This window comes from Schistocerca serialis, chromosome 6, assembly GCF_023864345.2.
Source record: "Schistocerca serialis cubense isolate TAMUIC-IGC-003099 chromosome 6, iqSchSeri2.2, whole genome shotgun sequence".
In the NCBI taxonomy this organism is placed as follows: domain Eukaryota; kingdom Metazoa; phylum Arthropoda; class Insecta; order Orthoptera; family Acrididae; genus Schistocerca; species Schistocerca serialis.
The window spans coordinates 376,792,837-376,817,065 of record NC_064643.1 but is presented as its reverse complement, the minus strand read 5'-3'; the positions used below and the strand labels follow the sequence as shown (position 1 = coordinate 376,817,065).

Genomic DNA, 24,229 nt, shown 5'->3' with positions numbered 1-24,229 from the left:
TTAGCTTGCTTATTAGAAAAAACATCCTAATACTTGAATTTGTACTCAAACAAATTCTTATTTTTTGGACATGTTTTCCTTGCTACTGCTACTTTGAATTTTCTATCTTCTCTTGACTGGCCATCACAAGTTATTTTTCTGCCCAAATAGTAAACCTCATCTATTACTTATAGTGTCTTATTTCCTAATCTAATCCCCCCCCCCCCCCCCCAGCATCACCTGATTTAATTCATCTACATTTCATTTATCATCATTTTAATTTTGTTGACACTTGTGTTACACTTTTTAATCATGATACTACCCATTCCATTATAAGTGATTTTCTGTTTCCTACCATCTCTGACTGCACTAAAATGTCATCGGCACATCTTGAAGTTCTTATCACTTGTATCTGAACTTCAATTAATTTTCCAATTCTCCTTTATTTTCCTTTACAGCTTGTTCTGTGTACAGATTGTACAATGTGGAGAACATGACACAAATCTGCCTTGCTCTCTTCTGAATAATTGCCCCAATTTGATGTTCTTTGCTTCTTAGAGTTTCAGTTTGTTTTATTTCCAGCTTGTATATAACCTTTCATTCCCTGTATTTTATCCCTGATACCTTCAGAATTTCACAGTGTATTCCACACCATATTCTCAAAAGCTTTCTCTAAATATACAAATGTAGGGTTGCTTGCTTCTGTCCATATTCTGTGGTAGCTCACACTGCCTTACATGTTCCTATGTTTCTACGAAACCTGAACTAATCTTCCTAGTGGTCAGGTTCTACCAGTCTCCTGAAATTTTTATCTTAGCTGTGGAAAAGGGCAAAGCCATGGTTGCTTGGGACACAAAGGATTACATTCAAAAGATGTAGAGTTAGCTATCTGATTCAGCGTATCGCAGGCTCAAGGCTGACTCAACGAACAGGGTTGAAAAAGAGATTACCAACCTCTTGAAAACTAACAAGAATCTTAACTCTTAATGTATTGCACCCCTTCGATTATACGGACTTCTGAAGATCATAAGCAGATAACAACAAAAATTCTCATTACTTTCTGATTACATCTCATAAGTACCCAGTATTTCTAGTCAAAGGCATCCCAGTCTGACAGCACCAACTACGAAGGGAGGTCTATGCTGGGCAATGGGGCAGCATGCTTCTGCAAGTGGGCACCATAAGATTTTGCCCCAACCACACCAGGACTACTGCTGGTTCTAAGTCTACAACTATGGACTTAGCATAGCATGTCATTTAGAATGGGCAATGTGCTTTGTTTTAAACAGATGGCTTATGTACATTTAAGCACGGGCAGTATTTTTTTTTTTTTAATTGGTAGGGGGTCAGCCATGTTTGCAACACCATGGGGGGACTACCCTGGATGAAACATTGCAAATTTTTGCAATCCAAATGGCTCAGTTGCAAGCAGGCAATGCATATTTGTCTGAGGAAATCAAGAATGAGGAATGAAACATAACTTTGTGCAGAGCATGCAGAGAAGAGGCAGATGGAATCTGATGAGTGGTTAGCTGAAAACAGGCTTCCACTGGAAAGGAATATGAGGATGCTGGACACGCTTTAAAGAAAGAAAAAGCGTAACACGCTTTAAAGAAAGAAAAAGCATAGGACTTGCACAGGAGTAAAAAGTAAGGAAAAAGTAGTCAAAAAAGTAAGTATTATTGATGCACAGAGTACTAATGTTGTAGAATTTAAGGGTAGTAATGTAGAATTACCAGGTCCAAGATCTTGTTTTTGGGGAGTTTGAATCATCTGCATGCTGGACAAACTAAGTGTGTGCTGGATGAAGTAAGTGTGTGCTGGATGAAGTAAGTGTGTGCTGGATGAAGTAAGTGTGTGCTGGATGAAGTAAGTGTGTGCTGGATGAAGTAAGTGTGTGCTGGATGAAGTAAGTGTGAGCTGTACTGAAGTAAATAAGTGTGCAGATAGTAACATTGGTGACAGTAGTGCAGTAGTATCTGCTACAATGGGTGGTAATGGGTGTTGTTTAGAGGCCATGGAGTCTGAGCCAGAAGTACATGTGTCTATCCTCTTTGTGACAAGCAGAGTGGAATTGAAGGAACTAATTTTGTTCTAGATACAGCAGGGGATGCACAAGAAGCTGTTGATAAGATTGACATTGTAGCAGATATTGTGGGTAAGGAATGAAGTGGCACAGATACATTTATTTCACAGATTATGGTAATGCGAGTGCTAGATCACAGGCTTTGAGAGTGGTAGAAAGCACAGGTTGCTGATGCAGATGGAAGCTGCTTACAACACAGCTGCACTTCATTGTGCATGATGGGTGTAATGCAGGTAAAGGGTACAGTGTAACCAAAAGATTAGTCTTTCTGTTTAAGCATCACGCTAAAGCTGACCTTCATCAATGTACAGGAGAAGTCAGGGGAACATTGTTCCACCTGGAGGAAGCTATCACCAGTGAAATACTGTTTCAAGGTTTGTCTATCTTGATGGACAAGCCAGTTAGCTGCAGACAATATCACTTAGAAGCCTTTTTTAAGTCACTTGGTACGTGCTGCAAGGCACCAGGAAGTAGCTTTAGGTGAGCAACGGTACAAGAAAGTCTAGCATTGTGAGAAGAATTCCATCTGTGATTAGCCTTACAGTGAGGGAAGTAAGTGGAACTACCTGTCAGCGTATTGTAGGTGGTTGTACCGTACACAAGTTTTGTGCAAGCATAGCCTTAGGGGTGTTCTTTCTAGGAAAATGTGAGAGGAACTGTTGTTGCAGAGATAGAGTTCTGAAAGATGTGCCAAAACAACAGGCTAAGAAACCACTGGATAGACTAACAGAAATCCTGGCCATAAAGGATCAATGGGATGGATTGTTTTGGGGAGGAGACCAGACAGCAAGGTCGTCAGTCTCATCGGACAGGGAAGGAAGTCGACCGTGCCCTTTCAAAGGAACCATCCCAGCATTTGCCTGGAGCGATTTAGGGAAATCACAGAAAACCTAAATCAGGATGGCCAGATGCGGGATAAAGGATCAATGGAGTCTGACTATGTACTGTTGAAAACGACTTGTTAAGAGAGAACAGTATTACATTCAGCTTGTTCTGTATCTGTTGGCAATGGTATTAGAGGGTTCATCATTTTAGGTGAACATTTTTGTTTTGACTGACGGTGAGCTGGTACAGCTCGCTATTTAAATTTTTTTGTTTTTTTTAAACCACCCGCCTTCTCAATACTCACCATGGTGTCAATATTGAGATCGGATTGGAGTCTCTGGCCATCACATACCTTTTGGGAGTTGGCTTCCCACTCACTGGGAGGTGGACAGGACGAGGAAGAAGAGGCTTGCTGTGAGTTAACTCAGGACTCTGTGTGAGGAGCGACGTCTGTGTTGGAGGGCAAGTCCGCTTTGTCAGTGGGCCCTGCAGAAGCTGTCAGTTGGCGACACAACGCTGTGGGCTCAAAGATCCTAGTGTGGAGGGCCAGTGTTTACCTGATGGTGATATCGTGTGGTCATTCAAGGGCTGAAAAGTGATTTCCTGGTTCTGCACTTGGATTCCAACGAAGAATTACGGCAAGTTTGGTGCATGAACCAAGCATAATCATTCTTAAATAGTGCACATTGGTGGTGCATATATCAGACTTGTGAGTGGTGTAAGCTTTGCTTTGGTACTGCAATCTCCAGTTAGAGCGCAGCTTGGGAGGCGAGCATTGATATCGGCATTGTCATCTGTTTAGCTGCTTTAAATTAAATAACTGTTTGGACCGAAGGTGGAACCCAGAGACGGACTGAATCATTGCTTGTCTTATTGCACAAAAAAGGGGATGGATCTGATGCTAACAACTACTGCCCAATCTCACTTCTGACAGCTTTATCCAAAATTCTTGAAAAAGTAATGTATTCAAGAGTAGCATCACATATTTGTAAAAATGAAGTACTAACAGAATGTTAATTTAGTTTTCAGAAAGGCTTTTCAACAGAAAATGCTATATGTGCTTTCACTGATCAAATATTAAAAGCACTGAATAACCAAATATCACCCATTGGGATATTTTGTGATCTCTCAAAGGCTTTTGATTGTGTGAATCATGAAATTCTTCTAGATAAGCTTAAATATTGTGGTATGAGTGGGGCAGTGCACAAATGGTTTAATTCATACTTAACCGGAAGAATGCAGAAGGTTGAAATTAATGGTACAGATAGTCTGCAAAAAGCAGCAGAGTCCTCTAACTGGGGAGGTATCAAGAATGGTCTCCCACATGGTTCTGTCTTGGGTCCTTTATTGTTCTTAATATATATTAATGACTTGCTCATGAATATGCGAAGCTAGTTGTTTTTGCTGATGATACAAGTATAGTAATCACACCCAAGAAGCAAGAATCAGCTGAAGAAATTTGCAAATAAAGTCTTTCAGAAAATTATTAAGTGGTTCTTTGCAAATGGACTCTCACTAAATTTTGAGAAAACACATTTTATACAATTCTGTACAGTAAATGGCATAACACCATTAGTAAATAGAGACTATGAATGGAAGTCTGTTGCTAAGGCAGAATACTCAAAATTTCTGGATGTGTGCATTGATGAGAAATTGAATTGGAAGAAACACATCGATGATCTGCTGAAACGGTTAGGTTCAGCTACTTTTGCTACTAGGGTTATTGCAAATTTTGGTGATAAACATATCAGTAAAGTAGCCTACTATGCCTATTCTCATTCACTGCTTTCATATGGCATCAAATTTTGGGGCAATTCGTCATTACGAGAGAAAGTATTCATTGCACAAAAGTGTGTAATCAGAATAACAGCTGGAGCCCACCCAAGATCACTTTGCAGACATTTATCTAAGGAACTTAGGATATTCACAGTACCTTCGCAATACATATACTCAATTATGAAATTTGTCATTAGTAACCCATCCCAATTCAAAAATAACAGCAAGGTGCACAGCTACAACACTAGAAGGAAGGATGATATACACTATTCTGGAACTAAATCTCACTTTGGCACAGAAAGGGGTGAATTATGCTGCCACAAAAAAATCTTTGGTCATTTGCCAAATAGTATTAAAAGTCTGACAGATAGCCAATCAACATTTAAAAGCAAATTAAAATAATTTCTGAATGACAACTCCTTCCACTCAATAGATGAATTCTTAGATATGACTTAGAAACTGTAAAAAAAATAATTAATTAATTAATTAATTAATTAATTATTTTGTGTAAAGAGAACTTATGTCAAAGTAACATGTGCAACATCAGTACAAAATATCATATTCATGATCTATGGAACAAGCATTAATGTATGTATATATGTACGGAATCTAAGTTGGCCCCAGCATGTTAAACTCTGTTATCTACAGTTATAACGAGTAATTGACACTCTGGTAGTGTCTACGAGTGAATTTTGGAGGTGCTGTTAAGTGTTTGTAGTAAGGGAAAAATTGACTGTGGAGCTTTTCAGTCAGACGTATATGAATCGTGTTAATTGCAGTTCACTTCTAATGGTATTTTACAGTTCTACATGTTGTGGCGAAATCGCCGATAGTACTTTCATAATTTAGCTTGGGATGTCATTCTGTGGTTTGGTGTGGCCCTCCCAATAGTTTAAAGTCCCAAATATTTTCTTACTGCCTTGCTGAGGTTGTCTTGCAAACAGTTGTTGATTTCTCTCTTATCTACCCCACCGTACTGCTGTTTGGTGTGGTGCGGTATAGTCAAAGTGTTCAGTAGTACTGCATGTACTCCCTCACCCGTTTTAAAATTTGTGAGTCGCATCCACATCGACGTATATTCCCAGTAAGCAATTTGTGTAAGTTGGTTGCACCCTGTTAACATTTTGTACATTGTACAAAATCTTTCCCATGCCGCATGTGATCCTGATGGAGAGCATGGTGCACAACAGCACGTGACCATGAGGAGATCAAAAGACATGTATTGTATATTTTTTTAATGGATGTAATCACTAAGATTAAGAGTTGATTTCTGTTTTTTTTTTTTTTTTTTTTATTTATTTGAAAGGAAAGGATTACATAACTGATTAATTATAAAGTCTATGGTTATTTATTTGTCATAATTCGTTGGGTGTAGTATGAATCACATGTAGGGAGGATTATGGTGTAAAGTGTTTAAAAGAAAGGAAAATATTTTGTGATACAGTGCACATCGTAGTGGCTACGGCGTTTGAGTGAAAGTTCACAGTAATCGGATTTTATTCCATTTAAGTTGTTTCAATTAAAAATTTTGCGGTCAATATTGTATTGCCTTTACACGTCACAGGTGATATCTACAAAAATTTTGGTATTGCCATGTGGCATTAGAACCAATTATTTAACCTTGCATTATGCAGTTTCTATTTTTTCCTTTGCTTGGAAAGGGATTTTGAGATTTAAGCGTTGTAAATTGATTCTGAGAGCTTTTCTTTAATCTTTCAAAATAATATTTCAGGAACTTTCATTAACAAACTATATTGAGGATCTTGTTGTTCATGATAACGAATGTTCACTAACTATTTTAAAACCAAGTTAATAAAGTTGTAAGATTTTAAAGGTAAAGAAAAGCTTCTATTAGAGAAATGGTGCCTGCCCGTATCCCCAACAACTTCCACGTATTCAAAGCATTGGCCTTCAGGCATTGTCTGATGTTTTCCTTGGCATCTATCCCTGCTAACGCCTGCGGGGCCATGCCAAATGGTAGCAGAGCATGACTGCGATCTTTCGTAACCTGGGTAGGGGGCATTGTAGGGCACCCTTTCTCTAAATTCTATTAAAGCTTTTAAGTACTTGTTTCATCAGGACTTGGCTAATAATAACAAATTGTTGAGTACCTGTTCTATTAGGATTTGGCTATTATTAAAATTTTACATATTTGTTTTATTAGGATTTTTAATTCTTTTCAGGTTATAAGCTGATATGGAAGCACGGCGTTGTCCAGGTCTAGTGCTACTGAAGCGCGAACTGTTAGAATACAAAGGGCATACGCGCAGACAGACAGGCGAGGCAGGCATGCCTGAATTACTGATACAGGTAAAGGCATCCTTGGAAAACCTGGTGGTAATTTCTCCACAACTCATTGGTGTTGTAGGAGATGCCTTTAGTTTTGCTTTTACTTCATTGTCCTCATTGAATTAGCAGGTTGAGTTTTTTGAGAATTTTGCATCAATTGCGAAAGAGCTTGCGCTTCCTCAAGCGCAACTGGCACTTTGGAAGTGGCACATTACAGATTTGAGTGAGATTCAGCTTACTAAAGAGCAAGTGTAGGAGGTGCAGCAATTTCAGGATCAGGTTTTTGCGTTGAGGGCGATGTCGAATCTATTAGATGTTGAGCAGGCTACAAATGAGAGAGGGCAACACGATTCAGTTGTGCAGGGCGTACAGGAACCGATAATACAAGGGGAAAATAAATTGTCAGTATGCGTGCATTCAAGTTTTGCTAACTGACCTCACCCCATGGGAATCTTGCTAAAGGGAATAAATAGATTATCAATGGAATTCATTCTGGAAATTGAATAGTTATTGTGGCTTTCTGTTGAGTTCGAACTCCATGCTGATACCTTGAAGTTGCCCCAGGATCAGGTTGTCCAACTACTATACTCAATGAGTGATGGGACCCTCAGCCAAGTTATTGCTTAAATTTTGCAGGAAGGAAAGGGGTCGAGGGAACTACATAAGCAGGTAATTGCACGTAAGGTGTCCCCTCATTTATTGCATGACTTACAACATAAGCATTATTGGTGGGTACAGGGGGGCAATGAACCCTTGACTAAATTCAGCAAAAGTGTGCAAATGTCCATCCTAGCTCTGGAGCTACAGGTGTCAGAAACACAGGTGGTCAAAATCATTTTGGGGGGGAGTTAAACCTGAAGATAGGTCGCGGATGACGTTTACCAAGAAACCTACCACCTTGGGCGAACTTAGTGTATTAGTATCAGATATTGGGAAGCTGTCATATGCTGACAGTCAGTGGGTGAGCTCTCAAATTAGGTATCGACAACTGAATTGTCGTTTATTCCAGAGTGAGGTGGTGCAACCAATAATTTCCAAGCCAAAAGTATGTTTTTGTTGTTGCTAGGAAGGTCACCCTGTGCGTGACTGCCCATATGCTCAGAAGAAGGAAAATAACATGAAGGAGGGTACAAATACGCAGGTTAGGATTCCCAAGCGTTTTTGCTGAATACTGGAAGCTATGGACACCTAGCTGCCTTTTGTGTGTGCCCACCTGAATCACAAACCTGTCTGTGCTCTCCCGGATTCGGGTAGTGCCTTATCAGCAGTGGACTATCAGTGGTTTTTGGAATTTCGCACATTATGTCGCTTAGGTCCCCTGTGTAAGTTGTCCTGAGTTTGTCGCTTAGTCAACAAACAAAAGTTGGAGATAGTGGGGGAGTATGTGGTTAGTGTGGGCATAGGAAATTTTACTTGGCCATTTCAATTCTTGGTGGTCAGGAAATTGGCTGTGGATTTACTTCTGGGCTGTGATTTTATGGCTAAGGCTGGGTTAGTGTTGGCTGGCCAAGAACTTGTTCTATTTTTTCAATTCCGGCCTGAGGAGCGCATTGCTTTTTGTTCATGTCGGGTGTCAGTTCCGATTTATTCCATGAGTGGTAGCACAGAGAACTATGATATGAGTCATCTTGATAATCAGCACAGGGAGTCATTCTTGCAGGTTTTAGAGCGTTTTTCCAGAAGTGCTGACCAACAAGTTAGGAATGACAAGCCAAATAGAGTATATGATTAGGCTGAAGGATGACATACCAGTTCGACAACCTCCTTATCCGTTGTCAGCCCCGAAGATGAAGAGTTTGCATGGGGTAATAGAGGGCACGCTAAGGGAAGGGGTCATATGACCTTCGACCTCTCTGTATGCATCTCCCATGTTCCTGGTCCCTAAGCCTAATGAGGGAGAATTTTGGCCTGTAGTTGATTACCGCCTGGTCAACAAAAAGGTAATTTTGGAGTTGGTTTCCCTGCCAGACATCCACAATTGTTTTACGTGGTTTCCTAGGGCAAGGTACTTTATCATTTTGGACCTCAATTAGGCGTATTACCAGATCCCACTTGCTGAAGATTCCAAGCACATAATTGCCTTCTGCACCAATTGGAATCTTTTACTATTCAATCAGGTGCCATTTGGAGTGTGAATCGGAGCAGCGGTTTTGTCCTGGTTGTTGGACAGCGTGCTTGGAGACCTAAAATTTAAGTGCGTCTGTAACTACCTGGATGACAATGTGGTTTGTAGTCATACTTTCCACGAGCACCTGGAACATTTGGAGATGGTATTGCATAGACTGAGGTGGGCTGGCCTTACTGTTAAGCCATCCAAGGTCACCTTGGCTCGTAGTCAGATTTCTTTCTTGGGGCACCTGTTCTCTGGGGAGGTGGTCGCATTGACCAAGAGTGAACTAAAGATTCGTGAAGGTTTCGTCCACCAGTTAATAAGAAGGGAGTGGCACGATTCATGGGGATGGCAAACTACTTTCGTAAGTTCATGCTGAAGTTTGCTCAGTTGGCTGCTCCTTTGAACAAACTACGTAAGAAGGGCACAAAATTTATTTGGGATGAGAGTAATCAGACTTCGTTCAAGGCTATTAAGCTGGCCTTGAGTAACCCTCATGTGTTGGCCATCCCAAATTTCGATCTGTGCAGACTGATGCCTCTACTTGTGGGATTGTGGCAGTGATGCTACAAGAGCAAGAGGGAGAGCGGAAACCGGTAGCTTACGCCTCCAGGAGATCGTCCCCTATAGAGGCCAAGTACTCTGTGTATAAGTGGGAGACCTTGGTAGTGCTTTTCACACTGTAAAAGTTTAAAATTTATTTGGAACACAGCAAGTTTTTGATTGAAATGGATAATCAGGCCCTTAGCTGAGTGCTGGCCCACTCGCATACGACTAGTCAGATAACCAGGTGGGCTATTATGATATCTGCCTTCCGTTTTAATGTAAAGCATACAAGGGGAACCGATAACCAGTTGGCAGATGCCTTAAGTCATATGTTTGAGAGTGAGGGTGAGCTTGAGGACGCCGGGCCAGATCGTCAGGCTGGAGGAGGTGCTATTTTATCAAAGGTCTCAGAATTGGAAGGTGAGCAATGTATTAGGAAAATTAAAGATAGGTAAATTGCGGGCAAGCAGGTAACCGGATATGCCCTATGTAAGGGGTTGGTCTGCTGTTGCGGCCCGGGTGCCGATGGTTTTCGCATATATTTGTCTAGTGAACTGGTGGAGCCGGTGCTTCACTACTGCCACCATACTCTTGTCGGTGGCCAATTAAGTGCGAATAAGATCATTGCAAATATTAAGAGGCAGCTCTATTGACCCAGTTTATATAAAGATGTCCTGCATATGGTTGGCGAGTGTGAAATTTGCAAGCAAGCGAAACCAGACTCGGGACCTCCCAGGGAGCTCCTCCAATCCACTAGAGAAAGTGACCTTATGGACAAGTGGTTCATTGATCATACTGGACCCCTGCCTCGTACTCAACAGGGTAACCAGTATGTTCTGGTGGCAGTTGATGTGTTTTCACGTTTTTTATGGCTTATTCCAACCAGTAGTGTCACAGCTACGACTACCATTCGTCACTTATTGGGAATTATTTTAATATTTGGACCAGCGAATACCCTAGTTAGTGATAATGCTCCAGCCTTTGTTTCCAAACAGTTCAGGACATTCTGTTTTGAACAGGCCATTTGGAATATCACCACAACTCCTTACTATCCTCAGCCTTCGTTTGCGGAATGTGTAAAAAGGAATTTAAAAGCTGCCCTAAATGCGTTTCACAGCCGTTCTCACACCAAGTGGGATAATTCACTGGGCTGGCTAAACTTTACATTTAACACAGCTCAGCATGAGTTGGTTAAGGTATGTCCATCTTCCTTGGTCTTAAGGAACCAGGTGAACTCCGCTCTGTCCAATCTGTGGTCGATTAATGATCTGCTCCCAGAGCGCACTGATGCTGGTGTTATTCAGTGGAGTTGGAAGCGGGTACAGCGTAATATTCAGTGGGACCATCAGAGTCTGGCACAGCGGTATAATAAGGGCAGGAAGGAATTTAATTGCAAACCCGGGGATAGGGTGTTCATCTGCAACACGGGCCTACCTCAGAAGGGTGGCGCAGACTATATCGGTAAGTTGGAACCCCGTTTTTTGGAGCCTTATGAGGACCTACAGGTGGCCAGTCTGGTGAATTTACTGGTCAAGCATTTAAGAGCACGGGCGGATGATGCAGGTTCATGCTAGCCAGATTCGCCAGAGTTAGTCCTTTGCACAGTGAGTTTCTGTTTTAGTGGGGGAGGTTAAGTTGGAACGGCTTGCTATTATAATCTCTTTGTTTTTCGAAACCACCCGCCTTCTCAGTTCTCGCCATGATGTCAATATCAAAATCGGATTGAAGTCTCTGGTCGTTGCATATCTTCTGCAAGCTAGGTTGCCATGTGCTGCGAGGTGGACAGAAGGAGGAAGAAGGGGCTTGCTGCGAGTTAGCTCAAGACTGTGCGTGAGGAGCAACGTCGGTGTTGGAGGGCAAATCCGCTTGGTCGGTGGGCCCTGCAGAAGCTGTCGGTTGGGGCAGAGTGCCGTGGGCTCAAAGATACTAGTGTGGAGAGCCGGTGTTGTCCCGATGACAATCATTGTGTGGTCATTCAAGGGCTGAAAAGTGATTTCCTGGTTCTGCTCTTGGATTCCGACGAAGAGTTATGGCAAGTTTGGTGTATGAACTGAACATAAGAATTCTAAAATGGTACACATTGGTGGCGCGTATATCAGAATTGTGAGTGGTGTAAGCTTTGGTACTGCAGTCTCCAGTTAGAGTGCTGCTTGGGAGGACAGCATTGATATCAGCATTGTCATCTATTTAGCTGCTTTAAACTAAATGACTGTTTTAGACCGAAGGTGGAACCAAGTGAAGGACCGAATAATTGCTTGTATTATTAAGGAACCTAAGTTGGCACCAGCGTGTTAAACTCTGTTACCTACAGTTATAACATGTAATTGACACTCTGGTAGCGTACACAAGTGAACTTTGGAGGTACTGTTAAGTGTTTGTAGTAACGGAAAGATTGACTGTCGAGCTATTCAGTCAGAGGCTTATGAATTGCATTAATTACAGTTCACTTCTAATGGTATTTTCCAGTTCTGGCGAAATCGCCGATAGTACTTTCATAATTTAGCTTGGGATGTCATTCTGTGGTTTGGTGTGGCCCTCCCAAGAGTTTTAAGTCCCAAATATTTTCTTACTGCCTTGCTGAGGTTGTCTTGCAAACAGTTGTTGATTTGTCTCTAGTCTACCACACCGTACTGCTATTTGGTGCAGTGCGGTATAGTCAAAGTGTTCAGCAGTTCCGCATCTGCTCCCTTACCCGTTTTAAGATTTGTGAGTCGTGTCCACATCGACGTATAATCCCAGTATGCAATTTGTGTAAGTTGTTTGCACCCTGTTAATGTTTTGTACATCGTACAAAATCTTTCCCATGCCGCATGTGATCCTGAAGGAGAGCACGGTGCACAACAATGCGTGACCACAAGGAAATCAAAAGACATGTATTGTATATTTCTTTAAGAGATGTAATCACTGAGATTAAGAGTTGATTTGTGTTTTTTTTTTATTTATTTGAAAGAAAAAGATTACATCCCTGGTAAATTATAACATCTATGCTTAATTATTTGCCCTAATTCATTGGGTGTAGTATAAATCACATGTAGGGAGGTTTATGGTGTAAAGTGTTTAAAAGAAAGGAAAATATTTTGTGATACAGCGCACATCGTAATGGCTACTGGGTTTGAGTGTACGTTGACAGTAATCAGATTTTATTGCATTTAAGTTGTTTCAATTAAAAATTTTGTGATCAATATTTTATTGCCTTTAGATATCACAGGTGATATCTACGAAAATTTTGGTGTTGCCATGTTGCGTTAGAATCTTTTATTTAACCTTGCATTATGCAATTTGTATTTTCATTCCTTTGCTTGGAAAGGGATTTTGAGTTTTAAGCACTGTAAATTGATTCTGAGAAATGTTCTTTGATCTGTGGAAATAATACTTCAGAAACTTCCATTAACAAACTCTATTGAGGATCTTGTTGTTCATGATAACTAACGTTCACTTACTATTTTAAAATAAAGTTAATAATGTTGTAAAATTTCGAAGGTAAGAAAAAAAGGCATTTATTACAGAAATAGTGTTTGCCTGTACCCCCCACAACTTTCAAATATTCAAAGCATTGTCCTTTGGGTGTAGTCTGGTGTTTTCCCTGGTATCTATCCCTGCTAATGCCTGCAGGGCCATGTCAGATGGTAAAATGTGTTTCTCACGGATTATGATGTTAGTAGATTCTTTAATTGCATTATAATGCACCGATGGGATTAATAACATTGTCCTTAAGTGATTTTTTTGTGTGTTACTTAATAAGGGATGTAAATGATTTACAGCATGTCGAAGATTTGCAAATGGTTACATGGGATTGTCCAACATGAAAGGGAAATTTGTTAACATTACTTGTTAGCTCATACCGTCAGGACGTAAGGTTTCAGAAACTGTTTTCCAGCCAGGGGGAAGATAGGCCGTAGCCTTCCTCAGTCGCAATCTAGCTTTTTCAGGAGTGGTTCTAAGTGCCTTTAATGTCCTAAGGAAATCCCTCCTTGACTTCAGGCATTGAAACTGCAGCTAATACCCATACAGGGGGTGGATTCTCTGCTTCTCCACTGTCATTCTTTCCTCATTTACAACAATTTTTCTTTGATCTGGGGTAGTGCTGTTCCTGTGAGTTGGTAAAGCCTTTCGAATGGACAGGATTTCAAGGGACCTGTTATGATTCTTTAGGTGTCACTGAGAGCCATGTCCATCTGTTTACATTTGTTGAATTATACCAAACAGGACATGCATACTCTGCCACAGAACAGCTTACTGCCACTGCAGAAGTTCACATAGTTTCAGACTGACTACCCCTCTGCAATCTGGCTAGTTTCCATAGAAGATTGTTTTTGGTGGAAAGTTTTGCCCTGCAGTTCATGAACTTTTTCTTGAAAGTAAGAGATCAATGAAGAGAACTCCTAGATATTTTGGGGTCTCACACTGGTACAGTCTGACACCTAACCACATGATCTTTAATTTGCAACTAGGCGCTCTATTTCTCATATGAAAAGCACAAACTTGTGTCTCTGAGATATTTGGTTTAAGTAGGTTTGTGTTGTTGTATCTGGAGCATTTCTGAAGATTTATTCATCAATTCAAACTCGTGAACCATTTTCGGTCACAAATGAATAAGGTTTGCCTTACACAGGAAGTATTACAATAGGATTACTCATATTCTCTGGAAACATGGTGTGGAATATATTTTTTGGCTACCATGTAAGAGGGAACCTTTACAATCTGTGAAGGGCAATCCTTATTTAAGGTGGCAGACTGCCACTTATCATGTTGTTGTGACATGGCATACAGAGTTCAAATCGTCAAGGATGTGGAGAACTATGTGTTGAGTATAAGTGTCACGCACTCTTACAACAGCCTACCAATTTGCTATTGCAGAACATTGCCTTGGTTTCCATCATCCTATGAGGTCACTGGTCCCTAAGCCGACACAATACTTAAACTAACTTATGCTATGGACAACACACACACCCATGTCCGAGGGAGGACTCGAACCTCCGACAGGAGGGGGGCGGGAGGGGGGGGGGGGGGGGGGGGATTACCAAGTGACCTTATAAATAGAGACAAGGGATTCTGCTTAAATTCTGCTTGTAATCCTGCACTCCACCCTTGTATACACACATGTGTGTAGACACACACACACACACACACACACACACACACACACACACACACACACACACACAATAGCTCTCCCTCTATCTACAAAAAATAACAACTGTTCAAACCTTGTAAAAACTAAATCACTTACATTCTTTAATTACTTCAATGATGTCACCTTCCTGGAATGACAACTCATCTAAATCCTGCGCTGAATAATCATACATTGCTTTTACTTGCTTCTTGGGTTTGGCTGGTGGTTTTGGTTTCCCCCCACCAGGTACAGGCTTGACTGATGCTCTCTTCTGGCTACAAGAAATGACGAACAGTTTTCCAGTGTCAGATTTCTTGAAACAATACATCTGCATTGTTTTGAGATCATCCTCATTAACTACATAACTTTCATGTGACAAGTTATTTATTAATAAATTCTGCATTGAATGTTATATCACTTTTGCAACTAAATATATATTACACATGTAACTGAACAGGTAAGTAAAAATAAATCAACACACACTATTCAAAATCAGATTGCACTGAAAAGTGACTTCTTTTCTAGAGTAATAGATTTTATGAATGAAGAATAAGTTAACTGTCAGTGGAAACAACATACAAATTTAAAAAAGAAAGTGATGGGTGACAACAGATCTTGGCATCATGAAAGGCTGCTGCCAACTGCACACCAATAACCATGAAGACTGCTCTGGAGACTTATGATAAAAAATTAAGGAATGAGGGATATGCAGAAACATTTTCGGAAGGCTGGTAGGGTCATTGCTCAGGCCCTCTAGCCAAGGTAGATATGGCACGATACAATTAAATAGAAATTAACAATGGATACGGAACAAGTCTTTAGCAAAAAAGTACTGCACTACAGTCCAATTAAAATTACTTAACAGTTGACAGTTCATGCATTGGAGCTGGTTTCCTGTAATCAGAGCACTCACTGCAGTAGCCACCAGAAAGATAGCGGGAGGCGCACATCGGCACGGCGCGTCACGGACGGTAGTTGCCGCAAGTAGAGTCCCGTCCACCAGAGGGCACGCGAGAATTCGGACGCGACCTCTGTCGGCGTAACAACAACAACTCAGGCAGCACGGGCCGTGCCCAGTCAGTTAACATCGGGCATGCCTAGGGCACAGTCCCGGTCTACGCTAAGTGAAGTGCGACGTAAACGTGAACAGTGTTACTACACAATTGGCGACGAGGATGGGATCGTTCTTTCACGTGTTGCGTCGTCGTTCCGGTTTCGCAGCTTCTCCACGGCATGGAGGATTTAGTGCAGGTTTTGGTTGAGCAGCAGACGGAGCTCGTGGCCACCATGAAACATGTGCTTCCGGCGTTGCTCTCCACGCAGTCTGCTCCAGCGCCATTCCCTCCTCCCTTTCCCCCATATGACGAGACGGCGAAGGATTGGGACGCATATGAACATCGCCTTTGGCAGCATTTCCAGGCGTTTCATGTTGCCGATGCGGAGGTATGTCGTGCTCTCTTCTTGTCTTGGATATCTCCCTCGCTGTATCAAGTTTTGCGGCAGCTAGCGCCGTTGCAGGAACCCTCATCCTTGTCTTTTGACGCATTGTGTTCATTGCTGTCTTCATATTATCGCCGCCGCACGCATGTTGTGGCGGCTAGGGTCGAGTTCTATCAATGCAAGAAACAGCCCCATCAGTCTTACCGGGCGTGGACCGCTACCCTGCACGGTCTTAGTCGCAAGTGTCATTTTGTCACGGAGCAATCGCGAGTGTCGTATGCCCATGTTATGGTACGCGACGTCATTGTTCGTTCGGCCCCTGATAGGGAGGTCCGGCAACGGGCCCTGCAGTTAGAAGACCCTTCCCTCGAGGAAGTCCTGTCCATTGCTCAATCGTATGAAGTCTCTCACGGGGGTCAACAGCTGGAAGCGTGGTGCGACGTCGCGGCGGTTCAAGGCGGTGCGTCCGCGTCCACTGTGTCCGGGGGGGACGACGTGCGAGCGGTACAATCCGGCCGTTACGGCCGCTCCCGCACGGCGCGTAAACAGAATTCCGGCCGCCGGCCCCCGTTGCCGTCCTGTGCGTCGTGCTATATACATCATGATCGGTCAGAGTGCCCCCAGCGTTGGGCCGTTTGTCGCAAATGTAATAAAAAAGGTCACATTGCTAAAGTTTGCCACTCAGCCTCAAAAGAATCGAAGGAAGCAAGTACAGAGGACATGGACGTTGACATTCAGGTAGTTTCATCAAGCCAGGCTCCAGACGCATCGGCACACAAACTCTTTATCGAGGTGTCGGTTCTGTCGCGCCGGTTACAACTGCAAGTAGATACGGGCGCGGCAGATTCGTTGTTGAATGCACAAACTTATTCCGACCTTGGATCGACCCCGTTGGCGCCAGTTTACCGGCGTCTACACGGTTATGGTAAACAGTTAATTCCCCTACTAGGTCAATTCACTACCGACGTGACTTACAAATCAGTCACTCGGCCTATTACTTTTATTGTTGTCAGTGATGCAAGCTCCGCTAACCTTTTTGGCCTGGATGCCTTTCAAGCTTTCGGTTTTTCTATCGCTGACACCATACAATCGGTCTCCGAAGACGTTCCCTATCAATCATTGGAATCTTTGATCTCAGACTTTCCAGATATCTTTGAGGAGGGCCTGGGGCGTGTTTCAGATTTTGAAGCTCACTTAACATTAAAGGCGTCGGCTCGCCCGCGTTTTCTACGCGCGAGGCAGATCCCCTTGGCTCTCTGCCCTCAGGTAAAGGAAGAGGTAGACCGGCTGACAGCCCTAGGGGTCGTTCTTTCCATTTCTTCTAGTGAGTGGGCTTCGCCCCTCATTATTGTAAGGAAGCCCTCGGGAAAATTATGTCTTTGTGGTGATTTCAAGGCCACCATTAATTCCCAATTGGTGGTGGACACCTATCCTTTGCCTAGTGCTGATGAATTGTTCTCCGCCGTGACGAGAGGCCAATATTTTTCGAAAATCGATCGTTCGGAGGCTTATCATCAGATACCACCTGATGAGGACTCCAAACGGCTGGCGGTCGTCAACACCCCGTTTGGCCTTTACCAATACCAGCAGTTGGCCTTCGGAATACCCAGTGCCCCGGCGATATTCCAGCGCTATCTTGAGCACGTCACGTCGACAATCCCTCATTGTATTAATTACCTGGATGACATAATTGTCACAGGCCGCAGCACGAAGGAACACTTGCACAACCTTCGCACCCTCTTTCTCAAATTCAGGTCTGTGGGCTTGCGTTGCAAACCTGCATAAGTCAAACTTCTTCCAATCGTCCATTGAGTATGTGGGCTTCACCATCTCTTGGCACGGCGTCCAGCCACTAGGAAGTTTGCTCCAAGGTATCGTAGACCTTCCTCGGCCCGCTTCGCTGAAAGAGTTACAAGCTTTTTTAGGCAAGATAGCCTATTACCACCGATTCATTCCCAGGGCTTCCACCATAGCCCGCCCCTTGTACTGCCTTCTGCGCAAGGGTGTTCCTTTTGATTGGTCGCCTGCATGCGAGCGAGCGTTCACCTCGTTGAAGGGCCTCCTCACGTCAGCGCCTTGTTTGGCTACTTTTGACCCCCATAAGCCGTTGGTCCTGGCTACAGATGCTTCGCAGTATGGCGTGGGGGCGGTCCTGGCCCATCGCAACGCAGATGGTTCCGAGCAACCACTGGCATTTGCATCTAAACCCTCTTAGTCCCGCGCAGGCCCATTACTCCCAGGTGGAAAAAGAGGCTTTGGCCATTGTCTACGCTGTTACCAAGTTTCACCCTTTCTTGTATGGCACGAAGTTTCAGTTAATCACTGACCATAAGCCGTTAATATCGTTATTTGGCCCCGCCTCTCAGATCCCGGATAAGGCGGCCCACAGACTACAGCGCTGGGCCTTGTTCCTCTCTAAGTACCATTAAGACATTCATTTTCGCCCTACCGGACAGCATGCCAACGCCGACGCTCTTTCCCGTCTTCCGGTGGGCCCGGATCCTACGTTCGATCGAGAGGAGATTATGTGTTTTCACTTGGATGTGGCGTCCCGCCAAGCGGTTGATGGCTTCCCAATCACTAGTTCTCGAGTCGCCAGGGAATTGGCAGCTGACCCTATTCTCCGGCAAGTAGTTCGCCTCATTCAGCAGGGGTGGTCATCCCGCCCTCCAGGCCGGGCCTCGGACCCTCTTCGTAATTATTTTATTCTACGAAACCGCCTCTCGGTCTTGGAAGGAGTTCTCCTTCTGGCTACTGAGGATACAGCTCCTCGCGTGGTTGTTCCTGCAAGTTTACGAAGGGAGGTCCTCACGTTATTACATGCGGGGCACTGGGGTGTTTCCCGTACTAAAACCTTGGCTCGCAGACATGTGTACTGGCCCGGTATTGACAGAGAAATTGAGCACTTGGTGGCCGCCTGTTCCCAGTGTGCGAGCCAACAGGCATCTCCCAGGGCAGCGTTCTCTTCATGGCCACCGGCAACCCAAGCATGGGAACGTGTTCACATCGATTTTGCAGGCCCGTTTCTCAATGGCTTTTGGCTCATTGTCATTGATGCTTATTCCCGATTCCCATATGTGGTTTGCTGCTCCTCAAGCACTTCAGAAGTTGCAATCCAGGCACTAGCAAAAATCTTTTCTGTGGAAGGTCTGCCAATCACCCTGGTCTCGGACAATGGACCGCAGATTATTTCGCAGACCTTCCAGGATTTTTGTAGGCACTTCGGCATTCGGCACTTTTGCTCTCCCCCCTTCCATCCACAATCGAATGGGGAAGCCTAGTGCATGGTGCGCACATTTAAGATGCAGATGAAAAAGTATGTGCACGAACTTCCTGCGGAGGAGGCATTGACGTTTTTCCTGACGGCATACCGGACTACACCAATGGGAGAACACAGCCCCGCAGAGCTCCTCCATGGGCGCCAATCTAGGACTCTGCTGAACCTCCTCCGGCCTGGTCCTCGCCAGTCTTCGCAAAACGGAGTACCTGGCTTTCCACTGGGTATGTCGGTCTGGGCACGTGGGTTTGGTCGCAATCCACGTTGGATACCGGCGGCGGTCCTGTGCCGAAATGGCCGCCGGCTCTATACCTTGCAGGCAGGGGACCAGGTGGTACGTCGTCACCAAAATCAGCTACGTCCACGTTTGGGCACCCACCCTCCGACCTCTCGGACACCGGCTTCCCCATTGCCGGCACCCGTGTTGGTTTCTCAGGGGACGTTACCGCCTCTCCCCGCTGTGACTCTCAGCCTTGGCAGCCTCCAGTAGCTCCAGCACCGACATCGCCATCATTCAAGATGCCCCAGCGAGAGCCGGCCCCCCTCGCAGGCCCGGTTTCTCAGGAGGCTGGTTCACCTGTGGTCGTCCCTTCCCCATCGTCCCCGCCACTGGGTCTTGCCCCTCCCGAGGTGGAACAGGATCCGGAGTTCAACAGCTTGTCGCCCGTTCTGTCCCAGGCTCCGGTGGTGGGATGACGGGGGCCTCTTCGTGCGGGTCACTTCCAGCCGTATTCGAAGATTCCGGCTCGAGGGTTGGCAGATCCCCTCGACTCCGGCCTTCCAATGGATGTGGAGGTCATCGCTCCTGCCCGACGCTCCACCTTCTGACGCAGTGGATCACAGTGGCTTCACCCCCCGAAGGAGGAGGAGTGCAGTAGCTACCAGAAAGATCGCGGGAGGTGCACATCGGCACGGCGCGTCACGGACGGTAGTTGCCGCAAGTAGAGTCCCGTCCACCAGAGGGCACACGAGAATTCGGATGCGACCTCTGCCGGCGTAACAACAACTACTCAGGCAGCACGGGCCGTGCCCAGTCAGTTAACATCGGGCATGCCTAGGGCACAGTCCCGGTCTACGCTAAGTGAAGTGCGACGTAAACGTGAACAGTGATACTACACTCACCATCACATCCGAACCATCTGTCATTGCCAAACTGCCACAACAATTGGTCAGTTCACTTCCAGTTCCTTATTCGCATCCTGAATCATGAGTCTGCCACTTTCATTTCATATTTCATCACATGTGATAACCACACGCCCACAAGCGCGCGCGCACACACACACACACCTCCATGTGCACACAACAATGTTAATGAAATACACATGTTCATACATAGCACTAACCAAACTCTACTGGATACTTCTGCAGTTCAGTGTCACATATACAGTTATCATAACCAAAGAGGCTGGCTTACATCAGATAAGCTTCGCATAACATTGCATGAAGCCAATTCATCATTGTGACTGGATCACCAAAGTTATTATTACGTAGCCCAGAACAGTGGCCTAATGCAATGGTCAATCTAAAAGATTGATGTGTGGAATGTCATAGGTTCAAAACTCATCAAATGTAGTGATTTTTTTTCTTTTCTAAATGTAATCAAAAGAGTTTGATAATTGTTTTCATTTTCATTCAATTAATTGGTTTAAACTTTTTTTTATTTCTAATACTTTTCCATGTCATTTTCATCATCATATTGACTTCTTTATTTGCTCTTATTTTTCTTCCTGTCATTCTTTTTTCATTCAGAATCTGCTTGTCTCCCCTATAATCCACATCCAAGAGTAGCCAAAGAGGATTGCTCATTGATTGGTAACATGGCAGCTCATGTAGCCAGTGTAAGGATAGTTTCAGGCAACCACGAAAGCAAGAAATTACAGTTAGCTATCAGTGCCGAAACTGAATTTTTTCTGTCTTGAGTATGCTCTTAAAGGTTAGCTTTAATCGCCAGCAAAGCGATCATGATTTTAGTTCTGCTGCTGTTTGTTGGCCACAGTTTTGTTGGATACATCGCACATCATGAGGTTCTGGTTAGCTTACACCATGAGTAATGGAGGGCTACAAAATGCATCATCTGCCGCAGTTTGGTCATCGATCACTTAAAATCAGTTGTAAACAAAGTATCTCACACTTCTGACATACCTCACTGCTGCCACTTCCAACAATGCTCCGCAATTACACTTTAACAGCATTTGTGAAATGATCCTCCATGTTTGTTTGTCACCTAAAACTGAATAGTAGCTGGCTACTGATGTGGCAACACTGTAGCAGCAAGTGACAGATGTCAACTACCATGAAACTTTAATTCGTCTATTATGATAAATATGTTGGGATATGTTCATAGAAACACTTTGACAGCAGCTTCTTGATAAGGTATGGATATCACAAGACACTGAAAGTGTTACAAGAGCAGTGGTGATTCTAGACTACACAACAGTGATCCAAAGTACATCAGGATTGACAAGGTAAGTGTACACGATACGCACATTCTTCTTAACAGGATACCATTCACGAGCTGGGAACAAGTACCTGAATCATTCATCTACAAGAGACAATGACCAACACACTGGTTCCCATTTCATCCTGCACCACATCTGGAAAAACTTTCCCATGTTTCAAAGCTACCAAAGATTGATTGACAGTGATGGATGCTGCGAACAGCTACTGATGGTAAACTGAAACCTCCTTTAGTTTATCACTCAAAAAATCCAAGAACTTTAAAGCATACATCTAAAGCTGGGTTGCTGTGATTTGGAAGTTGAATGCTGGAGCTTGGACGACAGCTTTTCTCTTTGAGGACTAGCTTGGTCATAACTTCATATCTGAAACTGAACATTATTACAAATTACAACAAATCCTGTTTCAAGTCATGCTATTGATCGGCAATGCAACAGGTCATCCTCCTGTTACTTTAATTAATTCTGACTCATGTGAAAGTTGTATTTTTATCACTGAATACATCTAGATTGCTTCAACTGATGGACCAGGGAATTATTAGAACCTTTAAAGCCAACTGCACAAGACAGCCATTTGCACATCTTCATGAAGCTATGAGAAAAAAAGCTCTCCGTTAAAAACATCTGGAAGAAATTCACTGTTTTAGATGTCATGAGAATTATTGGACAATCTTGGAAACAAATTTTACAAAAAAATTTTAAATGGAATCTGGAAAAAACTGTCTTTTTTCCACTGCTGAAACCTAGAAGGAATTTGCAACAGATACTGATCAAATTGATAATATGAATGAAGAAGTTGTTGATCTTGCCAGACAATTAAATATAGAGGAGGATGGGGATGATCAAGAACTGATGGATTCACACCATCAGAAACTGCCAGTTATCGCTCGGTCTCATCTATTGCCTGAAGTCCAGTGTATTACTGTGTAAATAGTGTGTTTTCTTTGGAAGCGCTTACTAATTTCTTATGAACTCTACAGTAACATATACATGGGTGGAAAAAAAAAAAAATCACGACACCAAGAAGGAAAGGGAGACATAAACAAAAGTTGGAAGTCATGTTTCTACATCTCAAAGACAATTCTTATTCAGATATCACACCAGATGCACAAGAGTGGTGTGAGAATGCACATCAGGTTCGCTTTAAATACATACTGTAACAATCATGAGCATTAGTTATCTTTTGAGACTGGACGTGGTGACCTGATGTTAGTCAAGAACGCCTTTAAGGTGACAAAGATGCCACTATCAACACTTCTCTGAGTTTGAATGAGGTCATGTAACAGGGCTATTAGAAGCTGTATGCTTTTTCTGCAATAATGCAGAAACACTTGGCAAAGAATGTAGCTACTGTACACAACTACCAGCAGCAATGGTCACAAGAATGTATGTTCACAAGAAGACTGGGCTCCAAGTGGCCACATGGCACTGGCCACAAGGCCCTGGCCACATGGCACCTCCGAGAGGGTCGGCCGTCGTTTTTGGCATATGGCTGTGCCTCATCGTACTGCATCTGCAGTAGCAATTTAACCAGCAGTTGGCATCACAGTGACGCAACAAACTGTTACAAATTGGTTACTTCAAGGACAGCTTTGAGCCAGGTGCCCCATAGTGTGCATTCCACTGACCCCAAACCGCCATCATTTGCAACTTCAGTGGTTCCAAATGAGAGCTCAATGGAGGACAGGGTGGAGGTCTGTTGTGTTTCCTGATGAAAGCTCACTCTCTACAAGTGACAATGATGGCCACATGTGTTGGTTAAGGGGAGGCCAGTTGAGGACCTGCATCCAATCTGTCTAAGTGCTAGATACACTAGATCTACACCTGGTCTGGGCTGCAATTTCGTATGATGGCTGGAGCACTCTCATTATTATCCCATATGCCCTGACAGCAAAACTGTACGTCTGTGTGGCGATTCAACCTGTCATGTTGCCATTCATGTACAGAATTGCTGAGGGTGTTTTCTAACTGAGTAATGCTTGCCCACATACCATAGCTGTAACCCAACATGCTCTACAGACTGTTTACATGTTACCTTGGCCTGCTCAATTACCAGATCTGTCTTCATTAGAGCACATTGTCATTGGACGATAGCTCCAGCATCATCCACAAGCCGCACTGACTGACCATGTGCAACAGGCATAGAACTCCATCCCACAAACTGACATCTGGCACCTGTACAGTCACAATGCATGCAGGTTTGCATGCTTGCTTTCAACATTCTGACAGTTACACCAGCTATTAGCGCACCAGCATATCACATCTGCAATGGTTTATCTCACACTTACATTAACCTATGATCCTGCAATGTTAATCATTTACGAAAGTTACC

General features: G+C 43.6%; 1 protein-coding gene across 4 annotated transcripts in view; it reads right to left on the bottom strand.

The window, feature by feature from the left end:
* Positions 1–24,229, bottom strand: part of LOC126485168 (unconventional myosin-Ie-like) — a 416,688-nt gene that overhangs the window by 35,928 nt on the left and 356,531 nt on the right. For all 4 annotated transcript variants that reach the window (XM_050108845.1, XM_050108848.1, XM_050108844.1 and 1 more), the window contains exon 23: positions 14,842–14,999. In XM_050108845.1, the coding sequence (XP_049964802.1) occupies positions 14,842–14,999 (158 nt within the window). The remainder of the gene's footprint in view (positions 1–14,841; positions 15,000–24,229) is intronic.